Source organism: Mauremys reevesii, linkage group 7 (genome assembly GCF_016161935.1).
Source record: "Mauremys reevesii isolate NIE-2019 linkage group 7, ASM1616193v1, whole genome shotgun sequence".
Lineage (NCBI taxonomy): Eukaryota > Metazoa > Chordata > Testudines > Geoemydidae > Mauremys > Mauremys reevesii.
In genome coordinates this window covers 7777421-7792418 of record NC_052629.1, presented here as the reverse complement: position 1 = coordinate 7792418, position 14998 = coordinate 7777421, and the positions used below count along the sequence as shown (strand labels likewise).

The 14998-nt window shown below is 44.0% G+C and overlaps 1 protein-coding gene across 6 annotated transcripts in view; it reads left to right on the top strand.

Moving 5' to 3' along the window:
- The window catches only part of SORCS1 (sortilin related VPS10 domain containing receptor 1), a 393912-nt gene that overhangs the window by 228207 nt on the left and 150707 nt on the right, over nucleotides 1-14998 (top strand). For 5 of the 6 annotated variants that reach the window (XM_039481793.1, XM_039481792.1, XM_039481791.1 and 2 more), the window contains one exon: nucleotides 7338-7496. In XM_039481793.1, the coding sequence (XP_039337727.1) occupies nucleotides 7338-7496 (159 nt within the window). Of the gene's footprint in view, nucleotides 1-416; nucleotides 468-7337; nucleotides 7497-14998 lie in introns of those variants that run through there. The other variant, XM_039481794.1, reaches the window with a different exon arrangement.

Sequence of the window (14998 nt, the reverse complement as noted above, 5' to 3'; positions counted from 1 at the left end):
AGATAGGTATATCTCCATATATTATATTATATTATATTATATTATATTATATTATATATAAGATGTAGCTAAGGGTGATGGAAGAGATTTTTTTGGTTGCCATTGACACAACTTAGTGCCTTCAACAACAACTTGGTTGGTAAGTGTTATTGGTCTAACCCAAACAACAGTGCTGGTGGACTTCTGTCTAGATTTCATCACCAAAGTATCTGCTTGTGTGCTGTCAAACTGGGGATTGAACTGGGAACCTCCAGAGCTGAATCAGCTGCTACAATTTGAGCTGAGGGTTAGCTTGGGGCTGTAAGATTCTTAAATTCCAAGGTCAGAAGGGGCCATTGTGATCATCTAGTCTGACCTCTGACAGGCCATGGAACTCCCCACAAATAATTCCTAGAGCAGATCTTTTAGAAAAACATCCAGTCTTGATTTAAAAATCGTCAGTCATGGAGAATCCACCACGAGCCTTGGTAAGTTGTTCAAATATGAATTAATTTCACTGTTAAAAATTTCCCTTATTTCCAGTCTGAATTTGTCTAGCTTTAACTTCCAGCCACTGGATTGTATTATACCAGCCTCTGCTATATTGAAGTTCCCCATGTAGATCCTTATAGACTGTAATCAAATCTCCCCTTCACTTTCTCTTTAAATTAAACAGATTGAGCTCTTTGAGTCTATCATTATCAGGCATGTGTTCTAATCCTTTAATCAGTCTCATGGTTCATCTCTGACCCCTCTCCAATTTATCAGCATCCTTCTTGAGTCGTGGGCACCAGAACTGGATGCAGAATTCCAGTCATACCACTGCCAAAAACAGAGGTAAAAATATCCTCTATATTCCTACTCGAGAGTCCTCTGTTTATGCATCCCAGGATTGCATTAACTCTTTTGGTCACAGCATCATATTGGGAACTCATGTTCAGCTGATTATCCACCACGACCCCCACATATTTTGCAGAGTCACTACTTCCCAGGTAGAATCCCCCCCCTCTCCTGCAAGTATGGCCTACATTTTTTTGTTCCTAACAACTCATATCCAGGGATCATCATGGACAGGGGGGCTATAACTTACATTCACCAATGGGTTACACGTGCCTGATTTGTTTCATCTCCTTTTCATTAAAGGTCCCAAAAGGGCACAAATAATGAGTTAGTTGGACTATTTAAAGGCAAGAGGCATCACTTTGAAATTCACATGTGAATTACAGAATGAGCAGATCCCGGTTACCCCTGAATTCAATACTGCTCTTGGAAACCTGTGGGCCAAATTCAGAGACAAAGTTTCAAAATGGCATCAGTTAGGTGTAATTACACTGGGACTCCTCTATCTTCCAGTTCTCTTGGACTCGGTTGCAGTGTTAGAGACTCTAAATTGATGTAATTTACATGCTGAGGAGCCATTAGAAAACACAAGGCTGTATAAGCGGAAGTAGGGAGTACCCTACTTTAACTAAACTCATTCTTGCATCTTCCTATTAGTTTCCTCTCTTGCTATGTTCCTCTCTTCTAGTCTCACACCATGGCTGAAACTCATCCTTGTGTGGATTGCCAACGTAAGGGCTATGCACCACTTGAGTCCATGCTACAGCCTTATTTTGAGCATTGAAGTGATACATGGGACTTCTGCTGGCCCTCTTCACAGGGATGAATTTGACCCTATGAGATTTACAACAACTTAGATCCCCTTAGACTCACTTATGTTCAGTAGGCCTAACTCAGAGCTGCTGAGTAATGGGGTCTGTAGGGGGAATGTTACACATTGCTAAGTGAATGGGAGTCCAGTTGTGTCTAAGGACCTCTTTCTTCTCTCCTTTACACCTATATTTCACTGGGGTCATTCTGTTCATGTCAATGGACTTCTTGTCTTTAGCAATGTGGGAGAAGAATCTGACTGGAAGGGGTTGGCAGAAGACACCAGCCCTTGGTTTGATAAAGTCACAGAAGCCTCACATCTCCAATCATTCAGACCATTTTTTGCCATCTAAGGATCAGAATACCATCCCTGGAAGTAGATAAAGAATCATCTTACAGGGCATTCCAAGCTGCATCAGCGGGAGAGCAAGGGTCCATTTAATTTTTGAAGTCAGTCTGGTGTCACTAGCTAATACCAAAGAAGGAAGAGAAAAAAAATGATTTGTGTGAAGTGTTTTAAAATCTATAAGTTGCATTTCATGTTCATTTGTCACCTTTAGGAAAAGCAAATAAAGTTTCTGCCTTTTCAGGGAGGGGGTGATAAATGGGTGCCTTGTGTTTGGTTGTTGGAGCTTGTGTCGACTCTATTGACTTTCTGCGAAAAAAACTACAATTCATCTGAAGCATCAGCAAGTGCTGCCTATGCTCACTGTGCCTGGTATGAGTAAACGGGTTCTGAGTGCTTCTGGGCACTGATCTGAGCAGAAAGTAATTACCTTTGCTTAGGGAAGCTGAGTCCTCACATATGCTGGCTCTTCGTTCCACATGGACGTAGATAGAAAAAACAGCAATGCCAAGACCCATTTAACAAAGGTCTCCCTCTGGAAATGGGAATATTTTTGGATATGGCTTTCACTTTTTTGTAATCATTTTTAGTAGCTCAACTAGATGGGAAGATGGGATAGTCGATTATGTAAAAGGAAATTTTGAAGATTTAAAAACTATGGCCAAAGTCATCACATCAGAATTGGCCAACTGGATGTGACCATGTGTTCCATTCTGATTATTGTTCTTGCTTTGAGGTAAGGATGGAGGCTCCCCATCACAGACCATATTCTCACTCTACAAGGTGCTGTGCAAACACATAACCCAAAGGTAGTCCCTGCTCTGAGGACTTTGCAATCTAAGCACTCCAGGATCCTTTCTCCAAATGCTTCAAAAGAAGATACAAGAAATCATGAAGGGGGCAGTTATGAAATAACATGGCCATACAGGCAGTTTCTTCCTCACTTCCTCAGGGAGAGGTTAGCTTTACTCCCTGGACCATTAGGTTTTACACTCCATTCAAATTATGACTTGTTTTATTATCGTTGGTGGGTTTTCTTCAGTTTTGTGTGTGTTTAATGCTGCCCAATGAAAGTGTGGATGCCTTCATAATGTCTATTCTCAGGTGAGTGGGGTCATACTGTGCCTGAGAGCAGAATTTGGCCTTCTGTACGTCAAAAAAAAGTCCAATTTGTGTTACTAAAAACACCTTAGATTATCCAGACAAGAATTTTAAAAATCAAGTGTACTTGCCTACATTTGTTAACCATTCACATTTCTGTCACTTTGGAAAATAAAACTAGACCAATCTCTCTGTCTCTCCCCTGTCCCACCCCTGCCTTCCTAACCCCCCCCCCCCTCCTGGTTTCCAGTCAGTTTCACTTTCTAGTTCTCATGCTTTAGCTGCTGTCTTTGGGCTCCTAGCTCTGACTATTTACATGCAAAAATGTTGTAACCAAGTTTGCTTTCAAATTTCTGTGTAAGCAGCTTGGGGTTCTGATTCCACTGTGCATGGTGACTGTGTTGAAGATGTCACCTTAGGGGATTCTAATTTGTTTTGTCTTCTTAAAATGAGGTTGTAACAGGGTTCACTCACCACTGTGGCACCTCCTGCTGACTGTCCTAGGGATTAGCTCTGTTCACCACTGCACCCTTCTCTGGTGATGCCTTGCTGCCATCACTCCTGCTCTAAGATGCATATCTCTCCAAGGATCGCAGCGTCCTCTTCAGCGACACAGCCCTCCGGCTGTGCCGCACACTGTGCTCCCCCTTTCTGGGGGACCTGGAGTTCGCTGTTCAGCCACTTCCCTTAGTGGCTATTGCAGCGAATTGTCTGGCCACTTCCTCCTGGTTCCAGCATCCTCTTTGCCCTTGCCTCAGGGTCTCCGCCTGCAACACCCCAGCAGCCAGCCAGGAGCTGTCTCTCGCTCCCCCGGTCCCTGTTAGCAGCAGTGCTCTGTCCAGGGTGCTGGCAGTTCTCTCAGCCTCCAGAGACACAGTTCTTTCTCCCTGAGCTCCCAGCAGAGAACTGCCTTCCTCTGCCCTGCAGATCCCTTCAGCCCTTCTCTGACTGGCTGTCTCCTGCGCAGCCTCCCTAGGGCTCTATTAACCCCTTATAGCCCAGTGTGGGGCACGCACCCCATCACAGAGGTCTTGTACAGGGGGTGATGATGTAGAAAGCAAGGACAGAACAATATAAATCAAGGAAAGATGATCTGGTGGTTAGAGCACTAGCCTTGGGAAAGCTATGTTCAACTCTCTGCTCCACCAGAGATTTCCCGGTGTGACATTGGCTAAATTACTTAGCTTCTCTGTGTCTCAGTTTCCCATCTGTAGAATGGGGTAATAGCAATACCCTGCCTCATGGAGGTGTTCTGAAGATAAATATATTAAAGATTGTGAGGTCAGGTGCACAGATACTATGGGAATGGAGGTCATATAAGTATCTAAGATAGAAGAATGTGAAACTGGAACTGAGCTTGGCTATCAATGTGTAGCCCAAGGTCCAGTGTGCCTCAAAAGCGGCCCTGGGAACTACAAGTTGTGGACTACAAAATGGGGCATGTTGGGAGAACTTCCAGATTCCTGCCAGGATGTAACCTCTGCCCCCCGCCAGCAGGAGGTCTCAGCACTGGCTGAGCTGGGAGCACGTAGCGGGCAAGCAGAGAGGAGGCTGCTGGCCTGTAATCCTGTTCTATGTTCTTTACAGAATGAAGCCTTGTTCCTGGTGGTTTGTCTGAGTGGGTCTGGTCTGAGGTGAACACACAACGCAGAGCACACAAAGGAGCCTCAGGCCCAGTTCCCCAAAGCTGTGTAAATAGTTGCAAGGCAGGCTTCCCCTATGTGGAACAGCCTCATACTGGGGCCAGTGAACGGGGCGAACAAATGTTCCTGAGAGTCACAATCCAAAGCCCATTGAAGTTGATGGAAAAACTCATTAACTCCAATGAGCTTTGGATCAAGCCACTGATTTGCATTTATTTATGCTCTAGTTGCTCTAGTACAATTAGTGTTCTGCTGTGTGATCTTTCCAAATACCAGCATAAACAATGTTTCTTTTTCAGTGCATAAACTCACACAAGAATAGAGAATCCATCGTGCCTGTTGATACGCTTAACCGTAGTTGTATTATCACAGAAATGACGTTGGGAGAATGAAGGAGACAGTCTGGGTAGTTTGGTCTGAGAAACAAAGATAGCGGATGATCTGTGAATTTCCATTTTAATAGTAATTCTTTTTGTATGCCAGCCATTATGAAGTCTCTACCTTAGGATAATGAACGTGATTGTTTCTAATAAATATAATAAAACTTAGTTCATATCTAGTCCTTTTCATTAGTAGATCTCAGTGCACGTTACAAAAGGAGCTATCATTTCCCCCCATTTTACAAATGGGGCGCTGAAACAGGGAGCTGATGTCATTCGTCCAAGGTCACAAGCGGGACAATGGCAGAATCCCACTCCAATGAGCTATCCGCTAAGCAACACTGCCATGCAGTATTGCATATTTAGAGGATTACCTGTCATCCATCTAGAAATGCAGAACATCGTCTATGTATATTACATACGTATACACACGGATATGCATAGCTGGACTAAAATATCTATATCTGCCGTATCCGTCTAGATCTTTATGGTGTCTCCTAATTTATTGTTAGTGATCTTTGTGTTACACAATGTCTCGTGGGGCCCCCACTCCCACCCCTTCTTTGTGACTCTGCCTGCCTTTTATCACTGAATGGTGGGTGGGGGAAGAGAGAGAAATTCTGATATGCCTGAACACAGATTAAAATTCCCACTGTGAAATGCTAGATGCTGTTCCTTTCAGTTTGGCCTTGTCTAGGAGCTGATTCGTGCCTGGCATTTTCAGAGACAGTAAACTGTGTATTTAAAAATGGCACTAATGATACAGATCTTTAATCCCGTTACAGGCAAGCGGCTTTCAAAGCTTTGTGTGTTCACCATTTGTGGTGCCTCCTACTCTATTCCTTTGTGACATCGCTTTTTTCTCTTGCGGGAAGACGAAAGTCATTCTCTTTGTAGTTCTCAAACCTATTTCCTTCATGCAGAGATTCTCACACTTCTCTCTGATTCATCAGCAATACAGACCAATTAATAAGTTAATTGGTGGCGAGTGGCCATTAGTAGAACTACAAGCCAGATATCTATTGTATTTCCAGAGCTAGCACCCTTGGACTAAGCTAAAGGAGCAACTTCACTGAGCAGAGACTGTTTCTCATATCTTACTGAAGCCATAATTCACAGTATATTGGAAATTAGAGATGGAAAGAACCCAGTGGGTTACCAAACATCCCCCAGCTAAAGCAAGATTACTCCCTGCAGACAGCCAGGTTCTAAAATCTCAAGCAATGAAACTTCCTGCCACCTTCTATCTTCAGACTATTCTGCAATCTAACAGATTCCGCTGCTGGGAATTATTTTCAATTTCCTTTTTTTTTTTTTTTGCAGTCTACATTTTCCTTTGCTGTTGCAACATGCGTGCACACCGTGTGTTGTCTGCCTCCTCTGATGACTAGGTCTCAAAAAGGATAACAACCAGCTGTTGCTGTTAACCTTAGCAAAGCTTTGGGGTTGGCTGTCCCGGGTTCAGATCTTGTTGATGATCACAAAGGGGTTGTTGGACTTAACTTTTAACCTTTTGTAATTAGTTATGCTCATTCTAAGTCAGGGGTGACCAACCTGTGGCTCCGGAGCCACATGCGGCTCTTCGGAAGTTAATATGCGGCTCCTTGTATAGGCACCAACTCTGGGGCTGAAGCTATAGGTGCCAACTTTCCAATGTGCCAGGGGGTGCTCACTGCTTAACCCCTGGCTCTGCCACTGGCCCTGCCCCCACTCCACCCCTTCCCGTCCCCTCCCTGAGCCTGCCATGCCCTCACACCTCCTCCCCACCCAGAGCCACCTCCACACCATGAAACAGCTGATTGGGAGGTTTAGGGAGGGAGGGGGAGGCGCAGATTGGCAGGGCCGCTGGTGGGTGGGAGGCCCTGAGAGCGGGAGGCCGGGAGCTGATGGGAGGCTGCTGACATATTACTGTGGCTCTTTGGCAATGTACATTGGTCAATTCTGACTCCTTCTCAGGCTCAGGTTGGCCACCCCTGTTCTAAGTGATCCCACTGTCTATTTGATTGCTACATACTTCAGATACATGTTCACAGTTATTATATATGGCTTTTCTTTCCAGAAGGTTGGTCACCATTGGTTTGTTCTAACAGATTTGCTACACTTGATTTGTGTAGTCTGGTTTTTATACTGTCACTAAAATGCATCAGTTTTCACTGTGTTTACCTACAAGTCCTGGCTGTTTCCTCATCCTTCCGTTTGACTCCTCTCTAACTAACTGTGACTATTCCATCCATACAGATTATGTTGCTGACTGACCCAGAGATTGAGAGCAGTTTACTGATTAGCTCTGACGAAGGGGCCACGTATCAAAAGTACCGTCTGAACTTCTACATCCAGAGCCTGCTGTTCCACCCCAAACAGGAGGACTGGATTCTGGCATACAGTCTCGATCAGAAAGTAAGAAAAGATTTTGTGACTTTCTTTACCAATGATGTGGCGTTTTCCCTCCCAGGGGCCTAGACAAACATTTAGTGCTTGCTTTTTCTAGACGGCCTCTGTTTCTGCACGCACCATAATTACGACTTCATTTACAGACCTGCAAGGTCTGTGACTATAAATCAGATATTTACCGGCAGATGTCAAGATTGGTAACATTTGCACCCTCAATGATCATTAATTGCGGGGAGTTGTTTGAGGGGAACAGGGTTGTGCCCACAAACAAGGAAAGTGGGTTTAGTGGTTGGCTCCAGATTAGACCCTTCATTGTGTTCTCTTCTTTTTAACTAATGTTGCCAGGACTGTAGCCTTAATAATGTGTGAAGCTGTTCAGTATAAGTACTTGGATAATGGTACACAATATGGATGTATTTCTTGACACTCAAAACAAATGGTGGTACCCTCCTTGCTTCAGAATAACATACAGTTCTTCTTGCTCCTGCCTGCTTGGCACATTATAAACCAGATGTTGATTGTCCAAGGAAGAAAATAAGTGAATTGAATTCCTTTTGGAGTCTGCTTTTGTTGGTGCAGATCATGTCATGGCTACAGAAACATGCCCTAGCATTTCAAAAGCATCTAGTGCTTTTGGGTACCTCAATTTTTGGATCAACTTGAGACCCCTTAAAGGGTCCTGATTCCCCCAGTAATTTCTGGAAAAAAAAAGCTTCAATAATTGCTAATCTTGGGCCTGATAAATATTTAAAATTGGACATCTTGACAGACAGTGCTTGGTGTGCCAATCTAAATCTCAGTCCTGTACGGGGGTTCACTCACCACAGGAGCACCTCCTTGTGGCCAGGTGTGGCACAGCAGCTGACTTTCACTCTGGCAACCCCCTGCTGACAGTCACGACTTCGCTGTGGTGGTCTCTGCTCTGTACCTTGGGCCTCCACCCCGGTCATGATATTAATGTCTGCCCCTTTGGGGGTAACAAAGTTCAACAAACAAAAGTCCAACGGTTAATTCCGAGACCTTGTGTCAGGTCTCTGGCCCCTGACTCTGGGCTCATGCCACTTTGCCAGTGACTGGTAGGGGAACCCAGGCCCTCCTTACACTGGGTTCAGCCCAGGGACCCTTACTGTCAGCCTAGGTTTGCAGTGTCCCATCCCTTGCTGCTATTTCCCCGGGCTTCTTCCGACCCAGCCTCTCTCAGGCTTTCTTCCATGCAACTTCTCTGGGTTGATCCTTCTTTCAGGGCTGGAATCCCAGCGCTTATTCTCCACCCTGGATTTCCTCCTCACCACTTCTCCATTTCCAAGGAGTGACTGCAGACTCCCGACCTGCAGCCCCCTTCTGCTGCAAACTTCCTCTCGTTATAACCACCAGCCTGCTCCTGCTCACTTGGGCTTCATGATCAGTCAAGCCTGGCTTTCCCTCCAGATGCACCCAGGGAACAGAACTGGTTTCTCAAGTCCACATTAACCCATTCAGGGATTGTGTGGGGTACACAGCCCATCATAAGCACCTTCCATTCAAGACTTTTTCAATGTGGTTTACAAACATAAAAGAATTAATCCTCCCAATACTTGTATGATGTATGTAGGTATATATTATTATTGTGAGCTTGAGGAAATGGTGTCTTGGGGCTGGTTTACACTGGACCTAGCTACATTGCTCAGGGGTGTGAAAAATCCATCTCCTTGAGCGATGTAGTGAAGCCGACCTAAGTCCCTGTGTAGACAGAGCTGCGTCAAGGTGGAAGTGGATTACTTACACTGACAGAAGAGCCCCTCCCATCAGTGTAGGTAGTGTCTACTTACCTACCGCTGTAGCATTTCACATGTAGACGAGTCCTTAGGGTTGCTAAATGACTTGCCTAAGGTCACTAACGAAGCTTAAGGAAACATCGGGAATAGAAGTTAAGATCTGGGCTTAACCAGGAAACCAACGTCCTTCCAAGGTTGTAGCCTAATGTCCATACAAAATTAAAATTTGAGTAAATCTATTCTGCCTACCTACATTTCCTCTGTAGTCTCAATCAGATACGGCGTTCCCCACTTGACTCCTGTCTTAAACGGTTGTTATAGTGTGTGCTGTAGCCGTGTTCCATCCAAGGTTTCATTCTAGTGGTAGCTGAAATGCTTCCTGGATACTGTATATGTAAAATAGGAAGAGCCAAAATTCTACCCATATTTATGGCAAAGAAACACCACTGAAGTCATTGCACAGGTGCAAATGAGGACAGGATTTGGCCTCTAGCATGTTAAGCATTTTGGGCCCTTTGAGCTGAAAGGAATTGCATCATTGTAATACACTAGTAATTGATGAAGGTCAATGCTGCTTGTAGTAGTAAATTTCCCATTTTGAAATAGGGGACGGGTGGAATATACATTTCTGTTGGTGCTTTAGCCAGCCTGCCAAGGTGAGTGAAGATCCCAAGTTAGACAATGTATAACTAAGTTTCACTGGATTTATGGTGCGCAGCCCCGTAAGGGGACAAAGCCAGAGAGCTGGAGACATAATTTCCTGGTTTCAGCAGGCAAATTATCTCTACTCAGTTATTACGTGAGTAATTGCTGTTGCTTTATTTCACAGGGCCACAAAACTGCCTGCAAATATGAACTCAGGCTTTTTGGAGGGCCCTGGGGGGTTAAATGGGGTGATGGAGTTGGTCAGGATGGCCAAGTTTATCTGGGTTTTATGTGGGAGGGTGCTTGAAGGAGCTGTATCTAAACAATAGTTCAGAGAGTAGTAAATGTGATCATTACTGGTGATTAGAATATTATGTTACTTAGGATGAGCTATGCCCCTATGCAGAGGGCTGGCACAAAGCCACTTAGGTCCCACTTAAAGCCCTCAGAAATGGAGCTTATGTGGGACTTAGCAGTGTCCTATGCCCTGCATAGAGGTGAACTACGGCCTTGGGTCCTGATCCTAACCCTATTGGAGTGTTTTCCTTGACCTCGGTGGGCTTTGGATCAGCCCCTTTGAGGGTAACTGATAAGCACAAAGTATAAATCAACTTGGAATAAATAAAACGTAATGGTCAGGTTCTCCCTGTAGCTGAGCAGAAATGGTCCCTGGTGGTTTCATTTCTCCAGGCAGAATTTGGCCTGGCGTAACTGGGTGATCCTGCAGGTTTTTATATTTGTTACTATGGAAGTCACGGAGTAGTTCACAACACATGACTATCACTTGCTCTTTTGAGACCTTGTGCTAAGGCTGTAGTAATGACGAGGGAACCCAATAGTCATTAGTTGTAATCCAGCATAGGGTTATTATTGACCAGGAGCTCCCCTAGCAACCCAAGATGTAGACAGCTTCATGGTGGCCAACTTGAACTGAATTTGCCGTCCTAGTTTGTTTCCTAGTAGGCAAGTTCCCGGCATCATAAAACCCCATCGCTAGTCACATTCATTTTCCCCCTGGCTGCAGAAGAGAGACCAAGGCTTCAAGGAACATGGAAAATGAATAGGAAAGGAGATGAATTAACATGGAGACTGAATCATTGAAGACTTAGGTAGACTGCCTGGGCACTGTGGGGGAGCTTACACCGCTCATGCTGTGACTCTTCTCTAGGCAGAGGACTTTAGTTTCCAGAGCTGACAATCCAGTGTCTTTTACACACATTAAATTAAATTGACAGATTTTAGAGAGAGTATCAGAAAACCAGCTGCTGCCTGCTCCAACTGCTCTATGATTGCATTCATTTTTCCAGCTGAAAGTACTGTCACTCCGCGGTGAACCCCCACCACATAATCGCAATCCAGTGTGTGATTCTTCGTTTTCTGAATAAGAAAAGTTACCTATCAGAAGAAAACTCCAGACACAGTAAAACATTGCTAAGGACACACAAGCTTGTTGGAGGTCCTGTACCTTTTAATTGTGGTGGGTTTAATCAGCTGGCTCATATGGTAAGGGCCTGTTTTGTGGGCGTTACCTGTTTCTTTTTGCTATATAGTCTTAAACAGTGGTTTGCGGTGTAATTAGGGGCTGGAAAATAAGAGCCTCCACTTCCTGCAGAGTCTCCTTCCCCTGTTCAGATGGGTCAGCCATACAGAGACTATGACTAATACTCATCCCTGAATTGCTGAGCACTTTGGAGTGATGAAATGCAGGTGGGAACGGAAGGTGGAAGTGATGTGGGGGAAATGTAGAATCCTAATTGCACAGCTCAGAAGAAATGTCTAAATGCACTCAAGTGTTGAGCAACACCAGCAGTGGTGGAGAAGCTGTTTTAAAATGGTCCTCCTAGATTCCCTCTTGTTCCTTTGATGTTCTAAATGGGATCGTGAAATCAAGACAGCCAGGTTAAAGGGGACAGTCTCTGCCAACGAGGCATCTCTAAATGAAAATACATTTTTTTAATTTCCTTAATATTTGATTTCAGCTGTCTGTTCTTTTAAAAACGAGTTTAGTTCCTGGGGGAAAGAACCAAATTGAGAGCCTTGGAGATGGAAATTTGGTCATGTTTAAAGGCACTGGACTTAGATTCAGGAGATCAGGGTTCTCTTTCTAGTGGACAACAAACTTCCTCTGTAACCTTGGGCAAATCACTTAATCTCTCTCTCTTCCTTTGTTCCCTATGTGTAAAACTGGGATAGTAACACTTACCTCCCTGCTAGGGTGCTGAAGATAAATTCCTTAATGAAAGAAGTGCTCCGATAGGAAGGTGATGGGTGCTGTTTAAGTATATAACTCTCTATTTATAGAACAATGTGAACCAAGCTTCCCACACATTGCCCCAGCCATGTGCCTTAACCCATTGCCTGAATGGTTTGCTTTGAAAGATGAGCAGTATCTCTGTCTTGTCAGCAGAGAGGCTTATCACTGTATAGGTGAGACTGCTAATTAGCACCAATTGTGACAGTGGACTTTTTGAGGTCCTCCAGGTCCTGATCCGAAGCCCACTGAAATCACCAGTCATCTTTCCATCAGGAGCTGGAAGGGGACACATTTTACGTAGGCTGCATTTCCATGTGTTAAACTTGTGTTTATTTGTTCATTCAAAGGGGAAAATAATCCACAGTGCAGAGAGAACACAAAATAAGGGTTGGTAAACTCTTGCAGGGCCCATGAGGAAGGGAAGCCGTTTGGTCAAGGAGCAAGCGGGATTTGCTCAGGTCGCACCCACTGACAGTAATGGAGAGTGGATTTATCGATGTGACTCCATCAGGCATTCAAGTGGGAACAGTGGAGTTCATGGTCAGGGGTGACAGAAGAATCGCTCGCCTGTGTAAACTGACATATGTCAGAGAAGCAAGGGTGTGCACAGAGAACAGGCCAGTTGTTAAAGTATTAAGGAAAACAGTGGATTGTGGTCTCTTTGGGTCTAATTCACCCCTGTGAGGAGTGGGGGCAGAACAAGGCCCAGACATCACTTAAGTTCCTATAACCTCCTAATAGAACATCAGTGGCTCACATGTCTGGTGATGATGCTCAGCACAAGGGATGTCCCCCATTGTCAGGAAAAGAGGGTATAATCTGTGTTCTCCTATTATTTTAAACTGAGCTTTACTGGCTTCTCTGGGGCCTGATTCTCCTGCCACACCAGTGTAAATCCAGAGCAACTCCACTGACCTCATGTACTGTGGCAGTATAAGAACCAGACTGGAACAGAAAGAAATGAATGGAATTGCCTTAGTGTACAACTGGAGTAAAAGGAGAATCCGGCCCTGTGTTTAAATCAAACCTAGCGGTGAGCCTGATCACGCTCTTTTAATAGCTTTGAGATTAATAGATTTTAAAGTCAGAAGGATCATCTAATCTGACTTTATGTGTAACACAAGCCATATAATTTCACCCAGTTAATCCTGTATTTAGCCCAGTAGCTTATGTTTTGACTAAGGCGCATCATTCTGAAAGGCATCCAGTCTTAAATGAGATGTACTGAATTTTTGCGGCTGACTTGTGATGTGATTGGGCTCAGTGTCTCATTCAAAAACAAGGAGATTAAGTTTGCTCTCAGTTATGCTGCTTAAACACTGCTCTAATTCCATTGACAGCAGGGAGTTACTCCTGCTTTACACCAGAATCAAGCCCTGCATCTCTGTTATAATGCAATATTTTTTCCAGTTAAGATTAAGATACATAGTTATATAGAATAAAGTTTCATTGGGTTTTGAGGATCCACTGGCAATATTAGGTGTGAAAAGACAAAATAACATATAGCTTGTGTGCTAACGTTTAATGAAGTCCCTAGCTCAATCAACAAAACAAATTATTCATTAGGCCTGCATATTTCTGATGATCTCTGTGGTGGCAAAACATGAAAGGTAATAGTGTATTTGCAAAGCAGAAGGAGTTCTGCCCTGGTACCAAAATATGTGGAATGTTTCAGAAGGCCTTGGAAATTCTTGGAGGACCACAAGAATTTATTCCAGCTAAATGAAAGGTTGTAAAAAATATGTGAACTCAGACCCATATTTTTAAAAGCCTGTGTGTATTTATGCATGGTGTGTGTGTCTGTGTGTGTGTGTGTGTCTGTGTGTGTGTGTGTGTGTGTGTGTCTGTGTGTGTGTGTGTGTGCAAAAAAGATGCAGGTGTATGTATCCTTAAGTTATATCCATGCACCGGACATTTGGCTAACGTACCTTTGCACACAATTCTTTTCGAATGTGGGTTGAAATCTATGGGGCAAATTGAGCAGCAATTGGATAGCCAGTCCTTATGCTGTTCTGAGGATGAACAGGTGAAAGCTATGAAGATCCTTCATCTTGCAGTTGCTTTGTTTTCTTTTCTTTCTTGGTTATACAGTCAGCGGCCCAGCATTAATTCAGTAACAGGGGTAAAGCTGTCAGATTGTATTTTCCTTTTAATTTGGCTATAAACTGGTGTACAAACTGTGATAAAACATGCCCTCCAAGAGCATCCATCAGTCTCTTACACACCTCACTAAGCATAATGTGTTAGGAAACAACTTAAAATAAAGGAAATAAACAGCGGATGGAAATAAAAGAATAAACAATGAACATAAGAAAAAAAAACAACAGCTGATCCAGTAACAGGCAGATGGCACAGTCTGTCCAAACAGGAAGATAGAACCATAGCAATGTAGGGCTGGAAGGGGCCTCAGGAGGTCATCTAGTTCAGTGTTTTTCAATGGCCAGTCATGGACTGGGCACCAGTCCCTGAGATCTCCCTGACGCAGTTTAGGAAGGCAGTAAGCCAGTCCCTGGTATTGAAAAGCACTGATCTAGTTCATCCACCCTGTGCTGAGGCAGGATTAAATACAGCTAGATCATCCCTGACAGGTGTTGGTCTAACCTGATCTTAAAAATATCCCGGGATTCCACAACCTCCCTTCATAACTTGTTCCATTGCTTAACTATCCTTAATGTTAGAAAGGTTTTCCTAATATCTAATCTAAATTTCCCTTGCTGCAAACTAAGCCTATTGCTACTTGTCCTACCCTCTATGGACATGCGCAATTGATCGTCATCTTTTTTTAAAACAACTATTTAAATATTTGATGCCTGTTATCCTTTCCCCCGGCTACGAGCCTTTTCTTCTGTAGACTA